The sequence below is a fragment of the Phaethon aethereus genome, assembly GCF_964289735.1.
Source record: "Phaethon aethereus genome assembly, chromosome: 2".
Taxonomy (NCBI): Eukaryota; Metazoa; Chordata; class Aves; order Phaethontiformes; family Phaethontidae; genus Phaethon; species Phaethon aethereus.
Genome location: NC_138582.1, coordinates 54,235,564 through 54,251,274, shown reverse-complemented (window position 1 = coordinate 54,251,274; position 15,711 = coordinate 54,235,564). Strand labels below are relative to the sequence as shown.

Sequence of the window (15,711 nt, the reverse complement as noted above, 5' to 3'; positions counted from 1 at the left end):
CAACTTTGAGATATTTTAGGACAAGGTAAATATTTCTAAGCTTAATCACTTCTACAATTGCACCACTATTTTTCTCCATTTTCCTGTTGTGTCACTTCATGTGCAAGATACAGTTTGCAATGATAAAGGTTACTGGTTTAATGCTACTGTAATCATAGAAAATTACTTGCTATCACACCTCCAGTCTGCTGATTTCTTCCCAAAGTTTCTAGAAGTACGCATTTCACCAATAAAGATTTCTCCACGAAAACTACAGACAGTTAAAGAACAATTTTCAAGTGCTTAAAAGTAACAAACCCTATAAACTAAAAAGTACTGAAAACTGCTTGCTCACCCAATCCCTGCTATTACGCAGAACTAAGGGAAAATACTTTTGTATGCCTTCCTGCCCACATAGTGTTTGCAACAACACTGGCAACACAACAAATAAGGACTTTACTCTCACAGTCTACAGATATTAAAGCATGCATTCTGATTTTATAATGCTTAGTCAAATGCAAAACCATGGGAGTAAACTGAGTAATAATTTCCCATATAATCAGAATGCATGTAAAAAGAATGACAATCCACTGATATGCGTGAGATCACAACTAAATCTAAGTGCAATCTTAAGGAAGCTGAAATGCTGATACTGCTTTACGGTAAATACTGGAGATAGAAACGAAAACTTTAATATATACATTGTATGCAGTATGAAATGAGTAAAATACTTTTCCTTAACAACCTTCATGCACACGAGGGCATGGCTGGAAAAAGGGGTTAGACAGACCTATGGATGAGCTGTACTGGACAGGCATTCCTCACTATGCCTGCAGGAACTTGGTGCTAACTTGTTTCAAAAAGTGAGGAGGGAATCTGAGCAGAAACTCACTTTCTCCTACCTGCGACAGCTGAAGTTTTAATTGTTTTCAACAATTAAGCAGTGCATGGAAATGGAAGCAATACAGTAGGAAGAGAGGAATTTACATGGAAGATATCTTTTCAAGATGAAAACAATGATTTGTATTATTTTTCATCAAGCCCAAAATGACAGGGAAGATAAACAGCAACGTCTTCTCCCATTTCATCACATATGCTTCAAATTCAATTGTGCTTTATAACAGATTAATTAAAACTCCAAATATGACATACCTTCCTCCTGTTTCTTAATTTTTTCACTGATCTCTGAATTTTCCTTTGTTATTAAATCAACATCTTTGGTTAACGTGTTATTAGTTTCCTCCAGCTAAGTGAAAACAAACATATTATAAAATAAAGAACTTGCCATAAATTCTAAAAATATTTATAATACTATTATTTTAAATACCCTTAAATCTATAACAGCCATTTACTTGGAATGCCTTCCTTAGATTACCTACCAAAAAAAAAAAATCTGCTTACTTTTCAAACATGAATTTTTAAACAATGGTACCAGGACTTATCAGAAGGCTCAAAATACACCTGTCCCAGAAAGAATTTTTTTTCCAAATGATCTCTGCAGAACTGACAACACTGTAGTATATAATTAAAAAGTCAACTTAAGAAAAATTAGATTATCAGTTATTGAATGTGGCAATTTTCAACTAATTTGAAATTTTGGAATAAGTAGTACCTGTAGGTCTCATCCCCTGAATCCAGAAAGAAAAGTAGCTGATAGATGATACCACTCCAGCATTCAAGGCTAGAGTAGATTCATGGCATCTGCTGCTAAGTAATTGTCATATGTCATGAAAACCAGCTATAAACCAGCCCAAATTTAGTTTTATTTTTATGCTAAGTCAAAGCATACATAGGTAAGTATGTATATAGGTTTGGGGAAAAAAAAAAAGGGAAAGGAAAGCTATTAGACTTTCAACATTTTAGTTGCCAGAAGACACAGTCAGGATCACTTAGCTAATCACTTAGCAAATACCTATTACACACCAGACATAACTGCATTCCTGAAAAAAGGTTTTGTTTGAAGCCAATAGAAATGATTGCGTATCAAGCTGACAAAATTATCAGAATATTCGAAACCAACAAACATATTGGCAAGAAGGTATTCCTTCAATGTCATACAAAGACAGTCTTCTAAATCCGTAAGAAATTGTGGCATTCTGGAGATTTCAAGTTTATAGAAGACAACACGTGTAACAAACATTACTTCCGCTATCTTTACACAGAAATGCAATATGCATGGTAGCGCCAACAGAAAGCTTTGAGCAATCGATCCAAGTTCAGTTATGCCCAGAGTTTTACTAAAGTTTTACACCCCAGGATTCTTAAGAAAATCTGTATAGCTGACACTAAATGTGAAAAAAACAATAACAATAAAACAACTATGCTATATATGGCTTGCTATTTGAAACTCCTGAGTTAAGACATTTATCAACCTGATACTAATACTCAAGAGCTACACTATAAAGAATCTTTAAAAATTACAGTTTGGGGTTTGGTCTGTTTTTTGTTTTTAAATAGTTTACCAGTGGGAAGAAACTCAAGTACTATTTTTCTAAAAGACTAAGTTATTTTGCAGTAAGAGTCTCTAACATACAACTCCACAAATTTACAAGATTGAAATAACACATTGGGAAATGACAAGAAATAATTACAAAAGGCTAAGTAATTGAATTATAGACATTCACTTGATTTTCACTCTGGCTTCATCTCAGATTCATCAAGTTTACGTTTCTTTGGAAGCTCACATGATGGGGTTTAAATGTTTAAGGTTCCAACTGAGTCTAAAACTTAGATACTTAAATAGTTATCACTTATGATCACAACAAGACTTTATAAATTAAAATAAAAAGATAAATTTCTGTTTCCAGGTGGTAGATATATATATAGGTATTAATTACAGCAGAATAATTTACCCTTCTTATGATGCTGTCCTTATCAGTCATTTCTTGCCTGTGTCTTGATGCTGCTTTCTTGCTTTCCTGACTCAGTTCAAAATACTGTTCTTCAAGGAGTGCTCGTGCCAACCGTTCTGACTCAGCTTTGGTTTCAGCTAAATCCAACTGCGCAGTGAGCGTTTCTCTGTAAAAAGGACATTAAGATTTTGTTCTCCTATGCAAAACATTCCAATTTTTCAGGAAGACTAACAAACCCAAACTATACCATTCAGCTAATTGTCATTATCTTACTTTCTTAAGAAAAACAAGATTTACAAAACCACACTCTGTATGCTTGTATCTTTTGATGGTCCACACAAGCTACAGCAGCAAGCTTACTAAAATTCAATTAGAATTTCTATCATCCATGATGCACCAACCCTTAGGAAACCAGGTCTCAAATTTTCCTGCCTTTGAGGAATAAAAAACAAAATTAAATTGCATGTACAGTGTGGTCCACCAAAAGATACTTAACCCTATCAGTATTAGCTGCTTTTTCACAGAAGATTACTGCTCATCAAGATGTGTGCTCCAGACTATGTAATTTTCCTTATGTTCAAACAAAGTTTCTGAAAACATACAGTGGTTCTATGCCTATGCAACTTTTTGCAGAAAGGCTTGCAAATTCTATCTACAGCTCGAGAGGCAGGGGGCATTAACTTAGGTGCAGTATCTTATTAATGTACACACAGCTTCTAATCAGTTCTGCATACGAGCCAAACTTTCTTGCTCTTGCTTGGAGTACAGGCAAAGGTCCTGTATATTTGCCTGCAAAGAAACCCTCATAAAGACGGTGGCCAGTCTAGCACCCACGAGTCAGATGTACTCAGCAACATGTGACACAGCTCAGAGCATGCTGAGATGGAAGTGGCAATGCATTAGTGCAGTATGGGCTGATGACAGATGCCTTTCTTGCACTGCAAAATAAGAGATTTATGCAATGAAATATGTATTGCTATGGAGTTCACTGATTTCATACATCCGTAGTAGATATGGGCCTCTACCCCAAAAAGGTAACTGATGAAGTATACGCAGACTTTATAACAACTTCCGTAAGTTGTATCCAGGTGAAAAACATTTATGATGAACAGAGGATTGTGGAGAACAGTGAGGGAATAGAATAAAAGGAATCTATAAAAATAAGTTAAGAAAAGTCTCTCCTACCTCCCCCCACCTTCTTTTTTTTTTTTTTTTTTTTTTAAAGTCTTTAGTTTTTAGTTGCATACTACTCCTGAACAGCTTTGCATAGATGGGTATTTTCCTCCTACTTCATAATTATTAGCGCAACATCTTTTCTTTTTCCCCTTCTTAGCCCACCGAAATACATCATGGAACACTGTACCAAACCTCCTCTCTAAAGGTTGTTTTGCAATGCTGATGCTCAGGTAGGACAAGAGACCCAGACATGAGAAGTGAGAAACTCCACTTCATGCATAAAGTTACAGTCTCTTTCTTCAGAAGAAATGTATATTAAATAAATTAACAAATTGGAAAAACAAGCTTAAAAGATTTCATTCCTTATTTGCTAACTTACAAAACAGTACATCACAATTAATGGTTGTTGGATTAACTGGTTTTGTTGTAATCAGAAGTATACTAAACTTAGAAGTCAAAGTATTTTCATTACCTTTTTCTCAAATTATTTTATTGGCTATAGAAATATACCAAGTAACTATTAGGATAATTTAATCAAATAAAAAAAGCTGTTGCACAAGCAAGATGATTACCACAAATTGGAATGTTTTTTCAAAACTTTGCATCTTCCTAAAATCTCAGAAGTCATCATTCTTCTTCCAGAGATTAAAAATAGAGTCCAAAGCAAATATAAATAACCGTATTTGTCTTTGTGAGTCAGCATAAGTAGCATCTTACGTATTTGCCATCTTACAAGACGTTACGGAATACTTTTGAGACCTATCTTTTTCTGAAGGAATTCAACGTTCAACATTTTAAATCTGATTAATATCACATGAGTGAGACCACACTATATGGAAAAACTTATGTCTAGTTGAGAAACCAATGGGCATACTTCTCATTTTGCAATTCCTGAATTTTTCTCTGAGTTTCTTTGTTCTTTTCATCAATTTCCTCTTTCAGTTCCTTAACCTGAGTTTTGTAAAGTGTCTGTAAAAGAAGGGATAAAAAGAGAATCATTATTCCATTTCCATAGTGAAATTCTTCATTGTTTTGATGCTGGTTGGTTTGAATCTGTCGAATCCAAACACATGCTAGTACTGCCTTTAATGGAATTTCCTCCTTCCTGCCTGTCTGAGATGCTCCTTTCCAGTTTCCCTTGTGTAGGGAACTGATATAACCAGGTTAGTTTTCAATATTCTAGTCTGGTTTCCTACGTGGCTGTACAAACACATCTGCTGACAAAAGGGAAGGCAGGCACTAGGACACAGCTGAGCATGTCTCTTGGAGACAACAGGACAAAACTGCACCCTCTTATAACACCACTGTCTCAAAATGTTAGTCAAACAAGCCTAATGCTGTCCTATACTTCCAACTGTTATATTGTTTATATCCATGTATCTTTTCTCTTAGACTCTATGTTTTTTGTGTATAGACAGACTTTGTCTTAGTAACTAATTTAACAGAGGTCTGAATGACTTTTTTTTCTTAATTATTGTATTGCTATTAACATCACCAGTAATTCTGAAAGTTCAAATTTGATCTTCTACAGTGAAGTACTTTTGCTAAATACTCAGACAGAATTATGAATGTCTCATTTAAACTACATGCTAGTGAAAAAAGAGAAAACCGAGGATGAAACACAACTCTCTGGATCTTATTAGCAGTATGTTATGGAGAAATGCAGAAAAAATCTGTAACACTTAATGAAATTACAATCATGTGCAGTTTAGTAAACACAAAAAATTTTATTGCCCCTCCAAGGAAGAAGCGAATTTAAAAAGTTCTTCCCAAAAGGAAATGAGACTGTCCATATTCACAAATGTATCTGAGGTTCAGGTGTTATAGAGCATCTCATGCTACTGGTTCTTTTCACAGAAGTGAAACAGATCAACCTAAATTTATGAAATACATACTTTAGCTACATGGAGTACAGAATAAGGCTCTTCAGGGACCCAGGTACAGAGAAGGTACCTTTGTAGAAAGATGAGGAATACATGCAGAATGCTACTGGTTCTATGGTTCTTAAATATACTCATGGTATATACCCATGGAATATATTCCAGTAAAAAATGGAGATTCTGAACTCTCTACAAAGTTTGCAATTATGTCAGAAAAACACCTTTTTTCCAACCTCAAGATAGAAACTACTCTGTTGAATAATTCAGGTAAGAATTACTCAATGTAATATATAAGATATGACAAACAACTCCAAAGCAATGTATTAGACAGACTACCTAATGCTTTCTAATTTTTTGTTCATTGTTTGTATTTCAAGCAGAATTTTGTGAACTGCTGATTTATGCCAGGCTGTTATTTACATTTTAAAAGATGTAATATGTCAAACTACTCACTGTTCAATGATTTCATGTCAAAATGTAGCACTCACAACTCTTTGCAAATCTTACCGAAAAATACTGCTCAGCTTCAAGCTGATCCTGAAGCTCACGCATTTGACCTTCATTTCCTCTGTACTGTCTTTGAAGGATTAAAAAAAGGAAAACATGAAAAAAACCTCAGCTACTAACAAATGACAAACACTGACTATTTCTAACCAGAATAGCATCCTATAAAGATCTTACATTTGCACACAATTATTTCACAAAGACCAACAGTTTGCTCTATCTGAAAATTCTGATTTAATTACATTCTTTGTTCTACCCTGATGATCGTTTCAGTATGTAATTTAGAAGACAAGAAGTAGTCTAAATGGAGAAACATTAAGTCCGCTGAAGAAAGATATAACAGAAGCCTAATTCATGAAAGATGTCGTCACAGTCAGCTTAAGAAATGTTAAGAAAAAGAATCAGGTAGTTAAAGGGGAAAAAAAGCTATTGACTCCCATGTAGTAAAACTAAAGTCCCATATGATTTAATGAGTAGTATCACAGTCAATCCATAAAGAAGTCACTCAAATAGAAGTGGGATATATGTCTTGACATAGAATGTAAGCCAAGCACTGTTCTGCATCATAGCTTATAACAAAAACATTCCAACACTGAAGGCTGCATACAGAAATCAGAACATGCAGCTAAAAATATTCTTTTAGTTTAGGAAAAAATGCCTATGCACCAACGAACTTTTTTCACTAATAGGAACAGGCAAAACAGTGCATGTATAATTAATCCATTTTACTTCAAATTTTTACTTACTTCGCAAGTTGAGCCAACTCGAATTCCAGTAATCTCTTTGCTTCCAACAACGTATTGATCTCCTGTTTCAGCTGCTTCTCGGAACCCTTCAAGTTATCTGCTTCAAAAGCTTGCGTCTTTAATTCATTCTGTGCCATTATTCGCTTATTTGTCTCTTGTTCTAGCTGAAGTGCTAGATTCCTTACCTAAATGAGAAATATTTCAATGTAGGAGCATTTGCTGAATGTCCAATTACATGTGGTTGAAAGTATTTCATATATGGATTATTTTATGTCAAACACCATTGCCTAGATGCTACACATTGTACAATGTGTAAAAATATTCCTAAGTCTCCAAATACTTCAGTACAATAATCTTATAGAAAGATGCTGCCCTTACAAAACATACTGATATGACGGTGCATGATTATAAAGCTTCCCCATACTTCGTTTATTTCAAAATCCCAAATGTGTTTTATCTTATCTTAAAGGCAACAATGGAAGAAACCTAAAGCGTCTGCTGAAACATCCTGCAAACCTCTCTGTGGATTTCAGATCATAAAACTTCTCACCCTAGAAAGAACTGCAGCCTACCAGCTATATAAAAACTAATTTACACAAGTCATAACCCCTAAGAAAGGTGTTATAACCTTCATTCCCAGTGTCCTGTAAAGAAAAAGGATAAAACTATTATTCTTAGTACCTAGTTTTCACACTCAATATTCTAACTGCATTTCCTTGAACAAATGCTTTTCTGAAGAATGCAAATTCAGAACTGCAAACCAATCAGACTACACAGTCAAAGTCACAAGCAAGGAAACACCAAAAAAATGCATTATATCAAACTAGGGACTCAAATATGTAAGGCATCCGAGAGCTAAGAAACAAGGAGAAATTACCTAACACCCTTTCAGCCAACAACTATCTTCAGTTCTACTAAGAGATCTCTTATACAAGGAGCCCAGTGTAAGTGAATTTCATTTTCTATTTCTCAATGCAACTATGATTTCTTGTTTATATAGAAAATTGTCAGTGATTAACATTTTACTTACTTCATCTTCCAGTCTTTCCTTTTGTTCAAGAAGGTGTTCCAGTTTCTGTTGAGATTGCTTCAGGTCAAAGTCTAGCATGGAACACTGTTTTTCAGCTTGAACTATTCGATTTTCTGCCTTTTCTCTTGCTGCCCTCTCTTCTTTTACTTTTTTTTCCATTTCTAAACAAGATTAAGGAAAGGAAAACAATAAAAATGAGTATGTAGCACCTACAAGAATGCTTTTGCAAACACAGTCTTAAATATCCTAATATTTTTCAGACCCTTTTGTTCAGCTATTTAAGCTCTTCCGCTCTTAGATAGATTGATTACTGAATAGAAACTTCCTGGCATTATTACAAGAAACACTAAAGAAGAAATGTAATTCAAATTTGCATTCAAAGCACTGGAATATTATCATGACAACTGGAAGATAAATTGTGAAAGAAATAAAAAAGGCAGATTCCTGAAGCAATCATTATGAAATAAAGGCAAATTTTCATTTCCATGAATGGACAGTAGAGGGAAAGAAAAGAAATGCTACCATTCATGTTAGCTTTGTGAAAAGTTACAAACTACACATGCAGGTACTGATGATCTTCACAAAGAAAAACTGATTTACTCAATTAAGATATCAAGACACATCTTTGATTCATTAATATGTAGCTATAAAAGAAACTTCAGCTCTTCAGACAAGCCTAATACAACACTGGTATTTTTAATGCAGTTACACACAAATGAATGCTCCAAGACATCCGTCTTGATAATGCATTCTTTCAGTTCTGTTCAGCATTAGCCAGAATGTCAAAATTCAAGAGCATTTTAAAAGCCAAGGACGGCTTTGAATTGCAAACACAGTAAGATATTCAAAACATTAAGCAGCAACGCTATTTTTATAGTACAAGTACCATGTTAGAGAAAATAATTTGAAAAGCATAGTTTTCATTATGCATGTTTTAAAATTTTGATATGCATTTTCTTTATACAAGGGTTTAAACACTTGTATAAGAGTACTACATTATAAGACAATGTGTTTTAAGATATCCTAATCAAAACACCTTTTATTATGTATTTACTTGAAACTTGCAAGAAACACTTACCACACATCGCAACTGATCTTGCCTCCTCTATTGACTGATGTTTGTCAGTTAACCGAGCTTTAGTCACTTTGTGTTCATTTACTTCCTGTTCTAACCGGTCTTGTAATGATTTGAGTTTGTAGTTCAAATCGATCTCTAAATTATTCTTTTCCTAAAGATATGGGAAAAAGTTACCAGAATTCTATAATATTTCTGGAATATCTGAGGGAATCGCATTTCCTTTTGTCCCTTCTTTAGTGTTAACTTTTTGTTATGAAGAAATTATCAATATTATTTTCCATGTTTAAGAAAGAATAGTAACAGACAAAAACTGTACTCAGTGCTCTGGAGAAAACATCATTAACATTTTTCTGTAGCGTATAAATTCATAAAATAATGGAAACTTCTCAGTTTGAATAATTAGTAGTCATCTAAATTGGAAACATACAACTAATCCACTGACAATACTAGAGCACAGAGGAATTTTAATCATTGTTACCTGTATGCAATTCTGTTATTTCATTGTAGGGATTACCAGCCATTAACAGTACTCATGAAACAAGTGCTGGAGATGAACTTCGAGACAGGGACTTGCCTTTGGACCACTGCTTCACATAACACCAAATGAGAACAGTAACTGCTTGCACCTTCCCTCACAGGTAGTCATAGCTCTCTGGTTTATTTGGATAGACCACACAGCACAGGAAGTCTTTACCTAATCTCAAACACAGAACTATGTAGCCTATCTGGAAAAAGGCTGCAGGATTTCATTTTACTCATCATTACTTGTGTCTCCATCTTGGGGTGGGGAAGATGCTGCTACCACTCTTTAGGCAGGGAAGGAAGGAAGGAAAAAAATTGAAATGGTTCAGCTCCGAAGTTGATCAAAAGGTCTGGCACTGATCCAGCCAAATTAAAATCCAGTAAAAGCGGAAATTTAAATTTCCATTTTTTAAAAGGCTCAATTCATAGATTTTCAGGAGGCAAGGCTCTGCAGTGACAGGCAGGCAGGCAGAACAAAAATTAACTTGCTACTGGCAGAAGGGTTGGATCCTTGAGTTAGTGACAGTGAATGACAAACATTAATTTTATGACCGAAGCTACAAGTAAGAACTACTGAGGACTTGTGAGACTTACCATCCTGATGAGATTGTAAATTAGCACTGAAATTTAGTCAATCATTTTAACACAAGACTGATTTAGAGCAAGAACACAGGACTTTGCAACATCAATAAATATTATTTGAAAATATAGTCAAAAGCTGACAAAGAACATTAGCCTCAACATCATTTTACCATACCTTTTCTGAATGATTAAGCATATCCTGTGCTTGTTTTCTTTCCACTTCCACTCTTTCGAGATTGTTTTTAACATTTTTTACTTCTTCTTGTAAAGTTGTAATCCGAACTGCCATAAGAAATGAAATATCATTCAATATTAGTTACTTGACTTAGATCAATAGGCCTTTCAACCTTTATTAACTTCTGGGCTCCTAAAATGTTTACACCTTCAAAATTTTCAGATATGCAAAGGCTGTATATTGTAAAGGAAACTGATCTTTTCAGCCACTCCTTATGCATGCCATTAGTAACAATTCACAAAAAACAATCACATTCAAAACTTGGTATCTTCCATCACTCCAAACACCTAACACGTAAAATTTCTTCCGTTAAACCAAGTTCTGCTGCTCTATGCAACAAGCACCTTTTCCGATGTTAACTCCACTAATACATAGATAAGGCACATGACACAGAAAGTCTGTCTCAAATGGATCTACAGGTACTAATAAAATATGTATCCACCTAACTGTGACTCAAGTGCTCTGCCATGGGTAGAGGAACTATTCCCTGTCCCCCACAGCACCTACCACAAGACCCCGTGTGGTATCAGAAGTTTATACTAAATACTAAGTAGAATCACAGAATGGTTTAGTTGGAAGGGGCCTTTAAAGACTGTCTAGTCCAATGCCCCTGCCATGGGCAGGGACATCTTTCACTAGATCAGGTTGCTCAGAGCCCCGTCCAACCTGACTTTGAACACATCCAGGGATGGGGCATCCACAACTTCTCTGGGCAACCTCTTTCAGTGTCTTATAATGAAAAATGTCTTGCTTACATCTAAAGTAAATCTGCTCTCTTCCAGTTTAATACTATTGCCCCCTGTCCTGTCACTACAGGCCCTAGTAAAAAGTCTGTCTCCATCTTTCTTATAAGCCCCATTTAAGTGTTGAAAAGCTGCAATAACGTCTCCCACAAAGCCTTAGTAGTTTTATTATGTGCATGTTGAAGTAGCGGTATGTATTTCTAGACTGAAGAATTAGCTCCTTTAAAATAAATACCTGAAAAAATATTTTGTATTACTGTATATTAAACTTAATACCGTAAATACAGTACACTTAAATATACTTAGCAATTCAAATACATCCACCTACAGCACCTGTTTGCTTCACTTAATTTTTAAGTATAATGAGACATCCTGGCAGTATGTAAGAAACTATGATATGGAAGAAGAGAAAGCCATCCTAAATCTTATGTTTTTCTCATTGATTTTAAATGTGCTTTTAAAAACAGCTGTATGAGGATTTGAATTACATAAAGCTATTTGGGTATATACCAGTACAGCACTTTAACCCTACATCCTTCAAAAAAAAATATCCTTTTCCTGCAGGCTGCTGAGTTGAATGTGGTCAAAAACACATTTTGAAATGCACAGAATAGTCTTCTTGTGCCAATTTGTACCTCCTGCTTGCAATTAACAACAGATCAGATCAAACCACACTGAGTCATTTCACAGGAACTTTACAATCATTCAATCTAAATTGATTTACTATATTTGAAGCGCAGTAAACAGGCAACTTGATTCTTCATAGTTCTTTCTTTGTGCTAGCAAAGTTTACCTTAAAAAAAACAAACCCAAAACCACCCAAAAGTCCTCAACAAGAGATTATGCCTCATGGAAAATGATTTGCAATACTGCAGACAGATGTTTTCAAATGACAAGCTATGAGGCAGGATCCATTAGCATAGGCAGTCATGAACTAATATATCTGAGTAGTTTCTGAAATGGTAAAAAGTTCCAAGCATCCTGAAAAAAAGGGATTCCACATCTGCAGCCCTTACAATGCTCTTCATCTTGCTTATAAAGTAATGTAGAAGTATCATAAAAGAAAACAAATGCAATTTAACAACAAAATAGCTTTCTCCACAAATGAAAAAAAAAAGTACAGGGTATGTCAACTTGGCTGCTGCACCAAGGCAGTAAGAGTGTTGTGTCTTCCCTAGCACTGTATCAGCTTTCCATATTTTTGTACCACTGGACTCAGACCTTTAGGCAGAGCAGCCCCATCAACTTGCAGTGATTTCTCACTACTTGATTTTCATACTCTCCCTCCCAAGAGCTGCTCAGACATGATCAGGAAGACCGAATCTTCAGAAATTGTTCTATTGAGTCACACTTCGTTTGCAGGTTGGCTTTCCTCCCTTTATGTAACCCACAACCTTTTTGGCAAAGTATCAATACAGAAGAATTACCCTGTAGTTCTCCAATCATTTCAGATCCGTGACTTCTGTCCCTTCGTTCCGACTCCAAAGCTGCTTGCAGTTGGTAATAATCTTTCTCCACCTGCAGTTTTGTGCTTTCTAGAACTCTGCACCTTTCCTGCAGTTCTCTATTCAATGATTCTACCTGACTTAATGACTTGCTCATTTCTGTGTTACCCTTTCTCAGTCTTGCTGCCGTATCAGATTCTGTCCTCAGTAAATCGTTTGCTTCTTCTAGCTGTTAAAATAAAACAAACAAGAGTCTCAAATATAAAACTTATTGGGACCAGTTTTGTTATATCTGAACATATCAATACAGCTTCTCAAATCTAAGAAATAATGAAGACACCGAACAGAAGTGACATACTTGTTTTTGTAATTGTGTTATCTTCTCAGTTGTAATTTGTGAATGCTGGCTGATTTTTTTCAAGTCTTCCATCTGATCTTTTAGCGTGGACACTAAGGAGAAATTACACCATGAATACATCAGATTAAAAAAATCCTTAGGTTTGTGGTGAGGTGTTTTTTGGTTTTTTGTTTGGTTTGGTTTTGGTTTTTTTGGGGTTTTTTTTTTTTTTTTGGTTTTTTTTTTTTTTTTTTTACACAAACACGCTCAAATAAATTCTTGACATATAATAGGTCTTTTGTTGACTTTTTGCTTCTTACATATTTTTAGGTCAAACTTTGTGCTTCCAGAACAACAATGTACACTATAGAGAACAGAATTTGAAAATAAGACAAAAATATCGTGTTCTCATTAAAACTCAAAAATTAACTCAAAAATTTGTGTTCATTATTTGAAAAGATCCCTTTAAAGTTGCATAGCACTTAAGATGCTAAGGTAGTAAATTACTCCCCAAAATGCATCTTACACCTCATCAGTGTCAATGTTTGGACAACATGGCATACCTTCATTTTCCACATTCCGTCTTTTTTCATTCTCTTGTTCAATTTTTCTTTGGTAGTCATTTAGCTTATGTTGCAATACCATCTTTTCCTTCTCAATCTGAGACACTGTTGATTCCAAGTTTTTTCTTTGATTTCCCTAAAATTAAAAGCATTGGTATTTTCTATTTACATTTTAAGGAATGATCCCTAAACCAGTATCTCTGCAACTAATTAATCAAGTAAACTGATGCATTGTTCCCAATGAATGAGTTTCTGCCTTCCTTGAAAAGGTTTTCTGAAAAGACGGCTTTTTTAACTCCCACCTGACATATTTATGAAATTACTAGAAAAGTTATTGTTAACGTGATTATATGGAAGTAACTATTAAACTTCTTAATAAGAGACAACATAAGGACTCAGTAGAAAATCATCTGTACATTCATTTTTAGAGTAACTGATTTCAATAAACTACAGAGAAACTGCAATGAGCAAGACTAAGCAAAACATTTAGTAGAGGAACCATAATTCATTGTGAATCACAGAAAGAAAGAGTTTTTGAAAATGGGTACAAATAAAAATAATCTCCCATTGCTGTGGATTGAAAAGTGATGGTTTGGTCTCAAATTTAAACTCAGAACAATTTTTTAGTCACAGAAGAAATATCTTAAAACATGAAAGTACTATCCACAACTAAGAAGGCTTCACTGAGGAAAAAAATTACCTCTTCATCCAGTTCTTTCATTATCTTGTCTAGCTTTATGTTTGAAGATCTAAAAATAAAACAAAATCATTTAAGTAATATTTGAGACGAATACATTATACATAGTGTTTTTCTAGTGAGATAATTTGAGACCATTACTAAAGTGAACATTTATATTTTGGCTAATGCTATTTTGTAATAAATATTTGAAATTGAACAAAACAATCAATCACTGGAAATAATTTGTAGAATACATTATTACATATTTATTATGCTGCAGATAATATAGGCAAAACTTCAGGTGTCACATTCTCTCCGTTAATCTGCAAATGTAAAACACATGCATACTACACATGTAATGCGTACACATGTAATGCATATACACACAGACTATCATTAAAATTAGAATACCCTGGCAACCTGCTAAAACTTCTTTTAGTTGTGAACATTCTAAATATCTAAAAAGGTTCATTGATTCAATAGTAGACAGCTCCCTACTATAAAGATATTTGAATAATATTATTTAAAAGTCTCTCTGTTGAAGCAATATATTAGAACATAGTACTGTAGATAGAATAGAGGTTAAGTGCATAGTAAAACTTCAGTTAACTGTCAATAACATTGACACATCCATTGCATTTTTGTAAGTAGCTATCCCTCTTCAAAGGGATAACAAGTAACTAGCAACAGAATGAGAGGAAATGGCCTCAACTTGCACCAGGGGAGGTTTAGACTAGATACTAGGAAAAATTTCTTTACTGAGAGAGTGGTCAAGCATTGGAACAGGCTGCCCAGGGAGATGGTGGAGTCACCATCACTGGAAGTGTTCAAAAAATGTGTGGACATGGCATTGCAGGACATGGTCTAGTGGGCATGGTGGTGTTGGGTTGATGGTTGGACTTTATGATCTTGGAGGTTTTTTCTAACCTTAATGATTCTGTGATTCTGTTATTCTAATAATCCCTAAAGCAGCAATACGGAACTGAAGTGTTGGATGTATTTAAATTATGTAAACAATTAAGTTCAAAGTCTCACCTGCACTTTTGCTCCATTTCATCTTTCAACTGCATTTCATTATGTAGTTGTTCTTCCAACTCATAGATCATCTTCTGCATATTTTCCAGCTTTAAATATATATTTGTACATGAAATAACATGCATTAAATTTAAAAACTTCAAAAAAGTATTTCAGAATATTCAGCGCTGCTTATGTTGTGTCACAGCTTATTCACTTCTACCTGAACACTAGATTTTTTACCTTACCAAAATGTGATCCCCTCCCCCAATTTTTTACAAAGATAATTACAAGAAACAACTTCAATGTTACGCAGTTTTATCACTTGCACACACGTAAAATTTCA

The 15,711-nt window shown here is 34.6% G+C and overlaps 1 protein-coding gene across 1 annotated transcript in view; it reads right to left on the bottom strand.

The window, feature by feature from the left end:
* The window catches only part of ROCK1 (Rho associated coiled-coil containing protein kinase 1), a gene marked incomplete at its 3' end in the record, with an annotated part of 86,894 nt that overhangs the window by 16,893 nt on the left and 54,290 nt on the right, over positions 1-15,711 (bottom strand). Inside the window, exons 12-24 of the mRNA XM_082015085.1 lie at positions 15,387-15,475; positions 14,373-14,421; positions 13,673-13,808; positions 13,131-13,222; positions 12,755-13,001; positions 10,525-10,631; positions 9,246-9,396; positions 8,168-8,328; positions 7,138-7,322; positions 6,395-6,464; positions 4,882-4,976; positions 2,832-2,997; positions 1,132-1,225 (exon numbers count right to left, since the gene is read on the bottom strand). Coding sequence (XP_081871211.1) covers positions 1,132-1,225; positions 2,832-2,997; positions 4,882-4,976; positions 6,395-6,464; positions 7,138-7,322; positions 8,168-8,328; positions 9,246-9,396; positions 10,525-10,631; positions 12,755-13,001; positions 13,131-13,222; positions 13,673-13,808; positions 14,373-14,421; positions 15,387-15,475 — 1,642 coding nt within the window. The remainder of the gene's footprint in view (positions 1-1,131; positions 1,226-2,831; positions 2,998-4,881; positions 4,977-6,394; positions 6,465-7,137; positions 7,323-8,167; positions 8,329-9,245; positions 9,397-10,524; positions 10,632-12,754; positions 13,002-13,130; positions 13,223-13,672; positions 13,809-14,372; positions 14,422-15,386; positions 15,476-15,711) is intronic.